General features: G+C 29.1%; 2 protein-coding genes across 2 annotated transcripts; one reads left to right on the top strand and one right to left on the bottom strand.

Moving 5' to 3' along the window:
- The first annotated feature begins 214 nt into the window (after positions 1-214).
- Positions 215-5,456, top strand: LOC130890684 (vacuolar fusion protein CCZ1 homolog). The gene is made up of 8 exons (XM_057794902.1): positions 215-407; positions 460-557; positions 613-706; positions 763-954; positions 2,497-2,672; positions 2,723-3,012; positions 3,071-3,472; positions 5,317-5,456. Exons 1-8 carry the CDS (start codon positions 333-335, stop codon positions 5,373-5,375), a joined length of 1,386 nt encoding a protein of 461 aa, XP_057650885.1. The 5' UTR covers positions 215-332; the 3' UTR covers positions 5,376-5,456.
- On the bottom strand, positions 5,395-12,815 carry LOC130890683 (uncharacterized). The gene is made up of 7 exons (XM_057794901.1): positions 12,636-12,815; positions 11,472-11,618; positions 10,631-10,726; positions 8,333-8,800; positions 7,789-8,119; positions 7,415-7,737; positions 5,395-5,860 (listed from the first exon to the last, which is right to left on the bottom strand). Exons 2-7 carry the CDS (start codon positions 11,613-11,615, stop codon positions 5,597-5,599), a joined length of 1,626 nt encoding a protein of 541 aa, XP_057650884.1. The 5' UTR covers positions 11,616-11,618; positions 12,636-12,815; the 3' UTR covers positions 5,395-5,596.
- Positions 12,816-15,504: the final 2,689 nt, after the last annotated feature.

Raw genomic sequence — 15,504 nt, 5'->3', positions numbered from 1 at the left:
ATTTCCAAACTAATTATTAGTGAAATACTTAATTAATAACAGAAACGCTTAAATATATTATTTTGTTTAATTACCATTTTTTCCTATCCACGAAATGTTTATTAATTAAAAAAAAGCTAACATCAAATTTTCCTAATACCGGCCCTGTGCAAATTATCTCTCTACCTCGTCATTTAAGGTAACAGTCTAGCTGGTAGTAAATCTGTAAGCAGAATCAATACTGGTACACACCTACTGTCAAAATAGTAAATATAACCTCAAAATTCAGAAGTGCTAGAATCGAGTGAATATATTTATTAAACTATTAGTTATTTTCTTTAATATTAGTTAAAATGGTGACTCAAATAATTGCTGGGTTAAAAAATTTCTTTATATTCAATTCTACATTAGGGACTAAAGAAGGAGAGGTAAGAATAAAACTCTTAATTTAGTTATTTATTTCGATAATAATCCTTTCAGGAATTGAAAAAAATTCTTTATTATTACCCCATAACAGAAAATACGGATATCCAGATTAAAAATGTTGGTCTGGTTGAAGGAATCATACAATTTACAGAGTATGTATTCAAAAATAAAATAATAGTAAAGGATAATTAATTTTTTTTATTACAGAACCTTCAAACCATCTTCTCCAGTTAGTTCTTTACATACGAATAGAACACGACATTTGTATTATCAACCAGAAAAGAATTATTGGATGGTTATGGTAATATAATTTTGTAAATATCTTTTTTAATATTTGAGTATTTCAATGTATTTCAGACTTTACAAATAAATTATGCCACAAAAGAAGGTTCAAATGATACCGAAGATCTACAGGATGATATCGAAGATAACGTCTATGAATCTATTTTAAAACAAGCTTATCTTATGTACAGATTATTTTGGAATACTTTCGAAAGTGTTAAAGATATAGGGAATTTAAAAAAAACTTTAGAATTATTTTACAGAGCCGTAAGTACATTCTTCCATTATTTAACGTATATTTAGCAAAAGTTGTTAATTATTGTAAAGAATAAAGTGACAAATGTAAATTATTGAGGTTATGTAGGTTATTCTTCTTCAACTGGCCTTTTACTTATATAATATATAAGTTTTTCTTCTTTTCTTATAATTAAACTCTTACCTATATGACAATGCAGCTTTGACATAAACAAGCATCAATTAAGTAATATAAGAAAACATCTGATCTATGTCAAAATGACGGCCGTGGGGTAAACAATCAACTTTCTTGTATATGGTATTAGCTTTTTAGATTTTTTTCTGGTAGTTCAAGTAATTTAAAAAGTTTTAAAAACCTTTTTTGGAAAATAACTTCCACTTTTGCCTTCAAGAATATTAACAAACTTCGCAAACAGAAACTTCCGGCAAAAGTGTTTGGTTTACCTCACGTCGGCCATTTTTAAATGGGCAATAGAAAATGTGAAATAAACACTTTTGATACATTTACTTTTCATTTTTTTGAGACACGAGGATGAATTGTTTTAAATCATTTTTTTAAGTATATGGCAGTCAACGTGTTAAATATTTGTTTTTTAAAAAAGTTAAAAAACTACAAAAATAGTTAAATGAGCATAAAACACGAGAAAGTGTTTGAATTCATTAGTTTATTCAATTTCTTGAGAGAATACTCGATTTATATAAAATTAGATATAAAGAACAAATTGAAAGTATAAACAATTTTAATAAATAATAGCATCAGTAACATAACCTAAAAACACGTAACTTTTCACTTTCAATCAAGAAATTTTGGTTGGTTAATTCATATTGATAAGAAGTAAATTTTCACGCGCCCTTAAAATCCTTTACATCCTCATAATCAATCATTGTTATTTCAAAACTAATTTAAATTCGATTAAATTTGTCGCTAACAAAGCTATTAAAATATTCTGTTAAAGTTGTTACCACCATCGTGAATAATGCACCATTTCAGAATGACGTTATTGACAGTTCTTCGGCCATCTTTGCTGAATGGCCGACAACCCCATTCAAATTCGTGTATATTATCTATTTAACTATGAAGATTTCATATTTCGTCCTGATTTTAGGTCTCTTTTCATAGAAAATTAGTTTTAATATTAAATTTCAAGTTTCAACCTACTTTCGTTATTTAAACTGATTTTCTACGAAAAGACCTATAATCAAAACAAATCATCACAACCTAACCTAATCTAATCAAATACTTCAATAATTGTCTTTAGAACGGTTTTCATCTGATATCTCGTGGTAATGCACTTAAAATCACAGCTTAAATTTTCTAGAAATAATGGCGATTAACGAATGAAAAACACAAAAATCACAATAATTGAATCCCAAGATATTTACGATAAGAAACCGATTTGTCAAAGTCACGTGATCTAGAATGGTCTATACAATAGCTATAAAACATAACAATGTTGCCAAGATTAATTTTATATCAAAGATAATAGGAAATTAATATTACACGATTTTTTCAGTTGATTTCTGACTTTAATAATAGATTCAGTTTATTTTTAGTATATACAAAATATGAAACTTGCTAATGCGGATATATTAAACATATTATCCGGTATTCAATATCTACCATTAGATAAACAGACGTTTCTGAAAGTACAATGTTTCATTAATTGTTTAGAAAGTAATTACGGGATTATAAAATATACTTCGTTTCTATTTAACGATCATTTAATATGGTAAGTAACGTATATTTGTGAAATTTTTTTGTACGATAATTAAATTTCAGGAGCGGTGTCGAACCCACCGACATGCAAATAGTTTACCAATATTTAATAAACAATCTTCTTCCCGCTAATATCGAAACCGAACTCCAAGGAGGTTCGATTCCTCGTAATTCCCCTTCTCCTTTCGCGGCTTTACGTCACGGTCGATTCATAACTGGCCCTTCGAATCTTAAATTAGCAAAAACTATTGGGAAAGTACCAAAAGTTTATTTATTCGCTAGTGGGGAAGCTAGAGGTTATCACCTAGTCGTTTATAGGGTACTAAGTGCTACTATATGTCTTTTTATTAAAGGTAAAATATTTTTTTTTCAACGAAATTCCTGTTTTTTTGTTGTTTTTTTAATTTTTAGGAGATATTGAATTGACGTTAGATTTGTTTAAAGTGCTAGACGAATTTTTGAATTCGAAATTGATTTCTATAGTGTCAGATATAGCGGAATATTGTTCGAAACAAGTTGTAACTCCTTCTGGTTGTTCGGATTCCTCTCCAAGATTTATTTATTTCAATAAACTTAATCTGGCTTATAAAAGTACGGTTCATTTGGATAATAAACAGAGTGGGAATATCGCTTGTCCAAAAGAATCTATGAAGATTGCTGTGGAAATGAAAGCAAATGCGCCATCTTTGGGGCAATCTGGAGAAACTATTGTTAAAACTATGAACGATTATTGGGTGGTTATGAAGGTGTCGAATAATAGGGAGTTTTATATAGCGTTACAACAGAAGAATGCAAGTTTGATTGATATCAGTGGTAAGTACAAAATTACGATTCAATTTATTGAATTTTTAAAATCGCAAAATAAACAAGGCAACGTCGCAACCAATAGGTTGAGATGGCGCGAGAAGCGAAATAAAAGACAGATTTTAAACAGCCACGGTCACGAAACCAATTGAAAGCGAGGGCAACGATCCAATTTAACTCATATTGGTCGTAAACGTGAATCGTGAAGTTTTTTTTTTTGAGATTAGAAAATACAAAATCCAAATCGAAAAATGTGAATTTTTCACCTTTTTTTAGCGACGAAAAGGCAAATTTAATTTTTTTGATCTTATTTTAATATAATTTTGACAAGCTCGTGGTTAAAAATTAATTGGGGAGTTAAATAATAATATATGGGAAGATATGAAAAAATTTCTTTTAAGTAAACTGTAGAAAATAAAATTTCCTATAGGATTGCCCTTAATCATTTTTAACGTATTCGCAATAGAAATCGAAATATTTGCAATGAACTATCGATAAATGTGAATTTCCCAACTTTTTTGACTACTTTTCATTATTATATTTTATAAAATATGACAAATAATCTTGAAGGTGTGATTTCTTCTTTCAATTTGTTGGTAAACATGCTAAACATATATTTTAAACTTGTAAAATCGCACAATGAACACGGCATCGTCGCAACCATCAGTTGTTTGCGATTGCGTTGTCTAAGAAAACTTTAAACTTGACGTAATATGAATCAGTTGGAAGAGAGTGCAACGTTGTCAATTTCAAGTTATATGGATCATAAACATGAATCGTGAAGTTTTGTTCTGTTAGATTATGAATTTTCTACCTTTATTTTGATTGCATTGTATGTCTTATAATATTTATTCTTTCACTTATCTTAAATTAATGATTTTTCATATTACATATATCAAACCCGAAAATTCCATATTTCGTATCCAAGTTAACGGTTTCAGTTCGGATCCTGACCTGCACAAGGTAGCTAACTTCACACTAGTTCGTCGTGTAAGTTTACAACGTTGCCATATTTACAAAATTTACTAAAATATTAACTTTTTAAAAAAGAAACGGTTTTGATTAAATTTTCGTTTATTATAAATATGGAAGAATGAAATGAAGTTTGGAAAATATATCAAAAATATGAAGATATAATTTTTTTTTTATTCAAAAATATAGTGAATGAAATTTTCTAAAAAATTGTTCCTAATCACTTTTGACTTATTTGTAATAGAAATCCAGATATTTTCAATAAACTATGGAGAAATTCAAATGTTCATTCATGTTTTTTTCAATATATTGGGAATTTTGTGGTTTTTGAATTTTTTATCGACCAAAAAAGTATCGGAATTTTCATTTTTCAAGTTAGGTCTCGTTTATTTTAAATGCGCAGGAAAATGAATAAAATATATTATTTCTTATTAACTTTGATGTTTCCAACTTGGATCCTGACCTGCATAAAGTAGCTAACTTCACGCTAGTGCGTCGAGTAACATTACAACGTTGCCATGTATTACTACAATGTTATTTTTTAAAAAACTGGTTTTTGATCAATTTTTTATTGTATAATGTAGATTTCAAAGAAAAAAAATCCATTTTTTCAAAAAGGTATGGAATATGGAATATTTTCGAACTTATGTATCATTTTTAATTCAAACGCGCAGGAAAATAAAATGTTTTATTTCTAATTAACTTCAACTCTGATCCTGACCTGCACAAAGTAGCTAACTTCACACTAGTTCGTCGGGTAATATTACGTTGCCATGTTTATAAAAAATACTACAATGTTATTATTTTTCAAGGGTATCAATTTTAATTGAATTTTTTTTGCTTTTTGTAAATTTCGATTTATAATTCAATTTCTTTTTTAGAGGAAGTTCGGAGGATATGTGAAACGGAACTGAAAGGAATATTTTTTCCCCAAATGTAAATAAAACACTATAAAAATACGTTTTAAATATTTTATTATTAAAAAAAATATAACAAATATATATATACAAGTAAAGTCACAATTAATTTATAACAACCATTACAGTATATCATCAAATTTCCTATCATGAAATAAAAACAAATTTATCTTCATCGAGACGCACGCGCAAAATAAATTTTAATATAAAACATAGTTGCCAGGTCGGGAGCGACTTATTGCATTCAATAAATTTTTGGAACTAGAGTGAGATCGGGGTACGTTCTAGCGAATAAAATGAGTAATTGCGAATCGAAACCGATATTTTCTATTCTTATAACGTTCGCTTCGGAAGCTTTCGGTTCTTTTCGAACGACAGCTAATCCCGTCACCCTCATCAGATGTTCTTCGTTTTCGGTTGAGGCGCCGCCGGTTCTGGCTAAACGGATGTGACATAACACGTCGATGAAAATGTATTTTTGGACAGCTTCGCCGTTAGGAGTCTTTATCTTTAATGGATTGAAAAGAGAAGTGGTTGAAACATTTGTATCGAAAATGAAAAAAACGTTAAAAAAATTTGTAGTATTTCTAAAGTCAACGAAAGTATTTGTGAGAAAACATTTTGAGGTATTTTTATCAATATATTAGTGAAAATGTGGTTAAAATCAAAAAAATTTATGAAAAAATTATTATTTTCAAATTTTATAGTATTTTTAAAGTCAAAGAAAAAAATTTATGAAGAAAAAAAGTTATGAAGTATAGTATTTTTAAATTCAATTGAAAAAATGTATGAAAAGATGACATTTAATTTAAATACAAACACCTAAAAGTTCTTATTAAATCAGAATTTTTATACATTAGAATCAAAATAATATAAAATTCGTATCCAAATATCACTCAGTCTGGCAACAGTGCGAAACATTCCATTGTATGACATTGAAATTTGCTGATTACTTGAAACAGAACGCCAAAAATTAATAAAAAATAAGAAAGAAGAGGCTGGATGATATAGATGATATGGATAAAGTAAATTCATGGAAAATACGAGGGAAATTCGATACAAACTACATTTTTGAACAAATTTTATAGTATTTTTAAAGTCAAAGAAGAATTAAATGAAAAATGTTTTTCAATATAATCTGGGGCCTTAATCTGTCATAAATACAATGGAAATCGATAAAAAAAACATTCTCGTAGAAATTTTATAGTATTTTTAAAGTAAAAAAAGAATTTATGACAAAATACGACGTAATCACTATAAAAATGTATTTCTAGTTAAGTTGCACGCCTGAATTAGTGGAAAATACGATGGAAATTCGATAAAAATCACATTTTCGATCAAATTTTATAGTATTTTTAATGTCAGAGAGGAGTTAGCAACAAGATATGAGATAATGACTATAAAAACGTATTTCTAAACAGTTAAGGAATTCAATCTGCGACGAAAACGAATAAATTCGATCAAAAACATATTTTCGATAAAATTTTATAGTATTTTTAAAGTCAAAGAAGAATATTCAACATGTTATAACTTACTGTAACCATAAAAATATGTTTCTAGATATTTTGAGACCTTAATATGTAATAAATATGATAAAAATCGATAGAAAAAATTCCTAAAATTAAATTTTATAGTATTTCTGAAGTAAAAGACAAAATTTTCAACAAGATATGACATACTATGACCATAAAATTATCTAGAAATCCAGGATCCTAAATTTGTGAAAAATACGATAAAAATAAAAAAAAATGTATTTCTACTTTAGCTACGCTCCTGAATTCGTGGAAGATACGAGGGAAATTCGAGAAAAACCACATTTTCAATCAAATTTTACAGTATTTTTAAAGTCAAGGAGGAATTTGCAACGAAATATCTATAAAACGTATTTCTAGACAGTTTGGGACCTTAATTTGTGTCAAAAACGAATAAATTCGCTCAAAACCAAAATGTTCAATAGAATTTTATAATAAATAAAATAATTTTCAACAAAATCAAAACAATTCCAAATACATAAAAACAAATATTCAAGTGACAAAAATAGAAAACAAAAAAATTCACTCACCCTCTCCATATGTTCTTCGACTTGAGGCAAATCATCCCTAAAAACTGTCGCTTCCCCAAGCACCACATCGCCGGATTCCAAAACGAATTTCATCCCTTTATGCACCGCCCTGGGTTCCAGACCCAAACCGTCCGGATGACTATCTGACCACAAATAATTATCAGGTTCGACGAGAGAATCCGGCTGGAAAGTGAGCCTCTTAGCGTACCCCATCCCTATGCTCAACAACCTCAAAGCTCTACCTCCGAAAAGGTGATTCCTCCTATCGTTCGGTCTCACTTTATAGAAAAACCCCGGTATTATACGAGGATCGACGTAAGTACCTGAAACAAATCGAATTAAAAAACGACACCCCCTCGTAACTATCCGCTTACCAACAACCGGGATCTCGTACGACTCCAAACCGGTCATGGTGTACTTGGTGGGAACATCGTTGATACTGTCCCCTCTAACGGTGAATCTCCTATGGATTTTTTGTATACCGGGTAACAAATAATATCTGTGTCTTCTGATATTCACGCGACTGATTTTAAGTATCTCGGCGCGCGGTTTGTTTTTCAATTTTCGAGACAGAATCGTCCCGGAAAGGAGCACCGGTTTGGCAACGCCGGTTTCGTAATATTCGACTTTACCGGTAAAAGTAACGGTCGCCCTCTTATCTACGAGGCCGTTTTTAAACGAGCTAAAAATTTCGGTTTGGGGACCCTGAAAGAATGAGCGCCATGAATAAACGAAACCGATTTAATTAAATTATTTTTTCTTTAAAAAAGACTTACGAAGCCCACCAACTTGCCCTTGGTGATATGGTTTAACGTTTAGGAGAGCCGCCGGTCTTCTTCTTCTTTTCGCTTGGGAATATAATTAGGGGAGTATCGAAAAAATAAACGCAATAAGTTTTAAGTAATATAAGGTTCTCACCTCGATCGAAAGTACTTCGACGGTGCCTTCGGGTTCTCCGTTGGGGTTGAAGAAAGTGAATTTGTCGCCTTCGGAGAGTAGCTCCAATTCGAAGGCGTAACCTTCCGGTCGGTTATCGCTCCAGAAATAGTTGTCGTTGCCGATGAATTTATCGGATTCGAAAGTGAATCGTCTGGCGTATCCCCTACCGATCGACGTTAATGTCAAAGCTTTGCCGTTGAAAAGGCATTTGTTCATCGTGGATGGTTTACCGACTTCGGGTAGGGGTCTGACAAGGTATTTGAAACCGGGTACCACTCGAGGGTCGATATATACCCCGACGACTGGTAGTTGATGGGGTTCCAGGGCACAGATTGTGTATTGCCCCGGTATGTCTCCTAAAGAGGAGGCGTCTAGTTTTAAAGGACCTTTTATTGGTTCCTCGGTTTCGGGGATTTGGAACGGGGACTTGGGGGTAACGTTACAGTCCTGAAAATATTTAAAAATAAATAAAAAAACACTTTTACGATTGTTGGATATTTACTATTTAAATATTCGGTTGAATTCAAAGAGAATCAAATAACCTGATATTTGAGATCATAATCTGTCATAAAAATTTTAAAAAATCGATGGAAAGAACTTTTTCAAAAAGTTTTTTAAAGTATTTTCAAAGTCGAAGATTTTGCAAAATGATGTGACATACTATGATCACAAAAACTTATTTTCTGATAATCTGAGACCTTGATCTGTGCTAGATATGAAAGAATCGATAAAAATCATATTTTCGATCAAATTTTATAGTATTTTTAATGTCAAGGAGGAGTTAGCAACGAAATATGACATAATGTCTATAAAAACGTATTTCTAAACAGTTAAGGGCTTTAATCTGCGAGAAAAACGAATAAATGCGATCAAAAATACATTCTCGATTTAATTTTATAGTATTTTTAAAGTCAAAGAGGAATTTACGACAAAATGTGACACACTATGACTATAAAATTATATTCGAGAGATCCTGGATCAAAATTTGTGAAATATACGATAAAAACCATATTTTCGATCAAATTTTATAGTATTTTTGAAGTCAAAGAGGAATTTGAGATGAAAATCTATAAAAACGTATTTCTAGACAGTTTGGGACCTTAATTTGTCACTAAAACGAATAAATTCGTTCAAAACCAAAGAAAATGTATTTCTAGTCAAGTTTCATCCCTAATTTCGTGGAAAATACGAGGGAAATTCGGAAAACCCACATTTTCGATCAAATTTTATAGTATTTTTGAAGTCAAAGAAGAGTTTACAAGATTTTATCAATCGGAGTCTCTATTTAATAAATTAAGTTTGATAGAGAAAAGATCTGAAAGTCCTTATTAAATAAGAATTTATATAGATTAGAATCAAAATAATATAAAATTCTTATCCAAATATCACTCAGTGTGAAACACTCCATTGTATAACATTGAAATTTGCTGATTACTTGAGACAGACCGCGAAGAATTAATAAACAAAATAAGAAGAAAAGGCTGGAATTAAATTATGATTATAAAGTAAATTCGTGGAAAATACGAGGGTAATTCGATAACGTTTTTATCGAATTTCGATCAAATTTTATAGTATTTTCAAAGTCAAAGAAGAATTAAATACAAAATACAACATAATGATCATGAAAAATGTTTTCAATAAAATCTGGGGCCTTAATCGGTGATAAATACAATGGAATTCAATAAAAAAACATTTTCGAACAAATTTTATAGTATTTTTAAAGTCAAAGAAGAATTTACCACAAAAGACGACGTTAATCACTATAAAAATGTATTCTTAGTTAAGTTGCAAACCTAAATTCATGAAAAATACGAGGGAAATTCGATAAAAGCACAATTTCAAACAAATTTTATATTACTTTTAAAGTCAAAGAAGAATTAACAACGAAATGTGACCTAACAACTATAAAAACACATTTATCAATAATCTGGGACCTTAATCTGTGCTAAATTTGATAAAAATGGATAGAAAAATCATTTGTGATCAAATTATATATTATTTTCAAAATCATTGATAAATTTTTAACAATATATGACATAATACGACATTTCAAATACATTTTTAAACAACACAAGAGTTGAATCTAAATTTGAGGAAAAATGTTAAAAAATTATTTTAAAATAAACCATAAACTAATTTTGCGTAATTAGAAACCATCAGAAATTTACATAGTCACATTTTTAAAAACCAAAAATTAATTACAGGGTGATTTAATGGAATATATGTTAAAATCACGGAACGTTTTTATTAAATGTCAAGTAAAAAATAAACACTCACATGAATATCGATAAATTCCGAATCACTATCCAAATCACAGCTTAAACTTTTCAGAATTGTCGCGCAAGCCCCAATCTGATTTTCAACATGAGAATTCTGAAATGGAAAAAACTTGATAAACAGTGTGAAATATAATACGTATACGCCACTGGGTTACCACCGCGCATTATTAACGCGCAGATATGGAAATCGGCGCCAACTGTAGAAATGTCTCGCCGTTTAACATCCATGAAAACATCGTGAGTAAAATATTTAAACAAAAAAATTGTTAAACACAGTTATAAATAACTGTCTACTGACTATTACTAAATTTACTACGTTAGCAAATATATTTATACAGATAAACCTGCCGTACAAATGATTAGTAATTTATCTATAACTAAACCATTAATCCACATAGAAGTTTATTTATCAATATATAATAGATATAAAAGTTGCTGTTTTTTAAAAATTAAAAAAATGTGTTCAAAAGCACTAAATAAAACGGATTCAATGAAAGGAATTTATAATAATAAATAAATGTAAGCAATAACGTGTATTTAGTTGAAAATTTGACAGCATGAAGTGTAACCAACTTTCTAAACATAATTTCCCTGTCTATTGTTATTCAAATTTACTTTTTTATTTATTACTTTGTTGGCTATAAAAATAACTAATAACGTCAATTCGTTAAAAATGATTCAACTTCAACTCCAATATGGCCGTTGTATAGATACAGGGTATGATTTAAATTTTACAGAGGCGAATATAATAATAAAATATTGATGATCAATCGATTTTTTTATGTAGAAAATTGGGGAAATCATATTTTATTAATGAAAAAAAATATAACAATACTTACTTGAATCGGTAAAGCTAATATATTATCAGTCTGAATAACATCTTCAAATAATATATTTGAAGAAGGGGTTCCGCGACGAAGTGATTGCCAATGGCGTTGCATGGCATCGAGTTTAGCTTCTTCTTGCATACTTTGGGACATCATTTTCTGAAAATAATTAGCATTTTCCGATAACACAAGGAAATTTCAATACGCATTTTATACGTTAAAAGTGATTGACCGAAAATTGATGGAGACTTTTAATACACAATTATAAACTAAATGTCAAGAATCCTATTTTCCATTTTTCTTAAAGGTCAGGCAGATCAGAAAAGTTGTAGGTCATTCACCATTCGTAAGATATCGCGTTTATAAATTTCGTACGTTTGATCTTGGATAAAATTATTGAAGAATTAGAATTTGTGACTATTTTGACTGGATTATATTAATTAGAAAAAATGTACATATAAATAAAAGAAATCAAACAGCAAAAAGTAATTACAAATTTCATTATTAAGTGAATACTCTCCAATGTAAAAAAAATGAAATGAATAAAATACGAGGATGGTTAAAAAATTTAAATCCAAAGAGATGTTCGAATATTATTGGCTTAATTTTATATATAAATATTTAATAAACAATGTGAAAATTATTTATGAGACACCTTCTATATATTGACTTTACTAATATAGTAAATCTAAATTGATGCTGTGCATAATTTCTCTAATCAAATATTGACTCATATAATCAGTATGATTCACTACCTCGAACAATTTGTTTTAAATTAAAAATAATTAGAATCATTGTATGTGAGCTTTCTCGAATCAATTATTAGCATCTATAAATAGCTAGAATAGAAACTTTCACATAAATTTATAAGGCTGAATTATCTCCTTCATAAAAAAGAAACCTGTTTCACCGCCTATAAATTATCGATCGTCAACTTCCGCAACCTACAATGATACCAACTTAAGGCCACATATTTCTAGATACTTCGATCACAGATACCGCTAGATTCTATATTTAGATTTATATACGTACATTACGAGGAAGCTTTTCAGAAAATAAATTATTCATTGAAGTTTAGATAATTAAAACTAAATAAAAAAGAAACTTTTTCTCCTATAATGATAATAACCTTATTTTGGAAATTATATTAATTATTAAAAATAAAATCTAACTCACCACTTGATAATGTGTAATAAGGTATCACTAAATATAAAACTTTGAGGAAATTATTTGGAAAAAATCACGAAATTGTACTAAACGTCTGTTCACCTCTAGCGACCACAATGAAATAAATTGGCTTTCAGGTTCCGTTCCAGCCAGACGGTTGTATTTGTAACAAAGTTGAACGTGTCCGGGGCTTCAACGCAGGGCCTCGGATCCTCGTTGTGATTGGTCGGATGCACTTCTATCACGATTTAGGAACGTGATAATTGTTAGTAAACATTTTACGTAGCAAATTATGAACTTTATGGTTGCCATAAATATATTTTTGTTTGATTTTAGATAAAGATTATGTAATTTTTAGCAATATGGATTGTTTCCAGTTTCTTTAAGATAAAAAGTGATAAACCATTGTTATTAAAAACCCATAAATTTCGTTAATATTTCCTAAAACGACATTTCTACAGTGTAGAATGAATTAGTAAATGAATAAAAAAGAGCATGTTGAAAAAAACGCTTGGCCACGTTGATTTATATTTATAATGCACATTTCTTTAAAAAAATATATACAGGTTGTGTCATCTGACAGTGGCCAATAAATAACTATATGATTTAATTAGAAGATTTGTTTTCTGATGATATTATCATCATTATTATTATTATTCACTACACGGTTGTCTAAAATCGTCATAATAGTCGCTATGGAAAGAAGAATTGTTAAAATTCATATCTTAGGTCCTTTTTTCATTCCTGGCAACTTGAATGAAAATAAATCAAATGATTTCTTATATCTTGATCCAAAAAACCCACAAAGAACATCACGCTCTCCTTATCTAACAATAAGACTCTTTTTTTGTTGGTGGGGGATACGTCATATGTCAAAAGTATTGATACGTATATCCCATTTGGCTGCTCCACACTGTATACTCTATTCCCAAAATAATTTACCTGATATTTCAAAATATATCTAATGCCCTTTTAGTTTTTTTGGTTCTCTCGGTACTAGAGGTACAAATTTTGTAAAATTTTTATTGCTATAGGTCGTTGCATAACTCTAAGCAGAGATGGATTCAGGATCATATTGAATAAAGTTAATTTGGTTTCTATATACAAAATTTTTAGTCCAGGGTGGATGGTGCAAGCAAAATAGTTTCAAAAAATTAATAACTAAAAAAATAACTATTATATAATTTGAATAATACTGATGTAAACTTAGTGATTTTATGTTACTTATTCAAATTAAAAAAAAAAACAGTGGTTGACCAAAAAAAGGAAAAAATTAGATTAGACTCTGAAAATGTTATCTTGAATATACAGAGGCATAATTCTGTCACATTTATTGGACTATTATCTCTCAAAATAGTCAAGAAAGTGAGAATTTACTTTAAAAACAATCAAAGTATAATAAAAACCTCGGTACAGATATAAAATAGTGTCATATTATGTATAAAAAAACAAGAAGATTATTTCTCTACTTTATTCATTATTTATATAAGTAATCATAATATTTATCATAATAATAAACTTTTTTTAATAATTAAATCACTATAAGATATACTTAATTCACCCCTGTCTGGAAGCCAACCGTATGAGCTTCCTTCTCTGACCAATAAGGGCCTGGTTCGCCACCTGCTAAAGTATGATGACTTTTTATAGTTCTATGTCAATGAATTGAATGCTTCTTTAAATAGTTGGTATAATTATTTAAAGATAAAATTTTTTTCTAGCTGACGATAAATAAAAATATCATTATCGGTTAATTACATGGGTATGCAATTTTATGATTATTATTCAAATTTGTAGACATAACTAAATAAATATAATTAAGAGATCAAACCAGACTTTATAACTCGTCTTCTTTTATATATTATTAGCTAATTCGGCCTCTTTTCATATTAAACTATATACTTCTTATTATGGATGTTACTCACAAATAGTGTAACTTGTTGGTTGCAACAAAGTTAGTTATATTATATAATATAATCTTTCTACACTTAAATGTTGGCCTATTATTACAATACATTGATACCTATTCTGGTTTTAAAAGCTTTCAAGGTCAAGTACTCGTTTGACCTCTATGTAAAATTTCTGTAGTAAAAAAAACAAAAAATATTGGCCTTAAAATTTCAGCAATTATTGGAAGAATTAAGATAAAAATCAATAATTGTTTTAACTGAAAGTAATTTACATCAACTTTTTTACAAATAGTTTCACAATTTATTGTATTAACGTTGACATTGTTTTTTATAGGTTAGATTATAGAATTAAGGTAATTATTGTTAAAAAAGAAGAATATTTTATTTTTATATACGTACAGGGCGATTGTGGAAACAAAAAAATTTATAAATCTTTCGGAAACTGCAAATAATTGGGAAGTTTCTGTTTCAATAAATTTTGCCTTGACCCTTGCAAACGTATAACATGAATAAAGAAGATAAGATTGTGAGGTTATGGACAACAAATCCACAACACGTGAACGAAAACTCACGTCGTTTATGCATGATTCTAATGATTATACATAACATTTTAGAGTTCAAAGAAAATCGTGAAAAAAAAACATCATCATACGATAAGGAATTAATTCATTATTAAAATGGATGACAGTGTAAAAATCAATACAAATATCAATGGATATTATAATAAATATTCGATAATTGTCATATTGTATGGGTAGATATAAGATTGTACCAGAAAATAATACGCAGATATGTTACTTTCCGAATACTGTGGATAAAAATTACCTTCACATTCTATGAAAGTCATTCGGTCGATGCGTTGGCCCATGCATACAAAATTAAACGCAGTTGGAGTCTGAAATTGTCATCGTTTTATAAATAGACCCAGATTAAATATTTTTTGGATTCAGTTACTCGTTAAGTCAGTG

This window comes from Diorhabda carinulata, chromosome 2 (assembly GCF_026250575.1).
Source record: "Diorhabda carinulata isolate Delta chromosome 2, icDioCari1.1, whole genome shotgun sequence".
Taxonomy (NCBI): Eukaryota; Metazoa; Arthropoda; class Insecta; order Coleoptera; family Chrysomelidae; genus Diorhabda; species Diorhabda carinulata.
Note: the sequence above shows the minus strand (reverse complement) of the source record. Positions and strands in the feature narration are given on the sequence as shown.

Coding starts and splice junctions, on each gene's coding strand:
- LOC130890684 (XM_057794902.1), top strand. CDS start 333: ATGGTGACTCAAATAATTGCTGGGTTAAAAAATTTCTTTATATTCAAT. Junction 558..612: donor GGAATCATACAATTTACAGA/GTATGTATTCAA, acceptor TTTTTATTACAG/AACCTTCAAACCATCTTCTC. Junction 2,673..2,722: donor TTTAACGATCATTTAATATG/GTAAGTAACGTA, acceptor ATTAAATTTCAG/GAGCGGTGTCGAACCCACCG.
- LOC130890683 (XM_057794901.1), bottom strand. CDS start 11,615: ATGATGTCCCAAAGTATGCAAGAAGAAGCTAAACTCGATGCCATGCAA. Junction 10,727..11,471: donor TATTAGCTTTACCGATTCAA/GTAAGTATTGTT, acceptor TTTCCATTTCAG/AATTCTCATGTTGAAAATCA. Junction 8,120..8,332: donor TCGAAGTACTTTCGATCGAG/GTGAGAACCTTA, acceptor TCATTCTTTCAG/GGTCCCCAAACCGAAATTTT.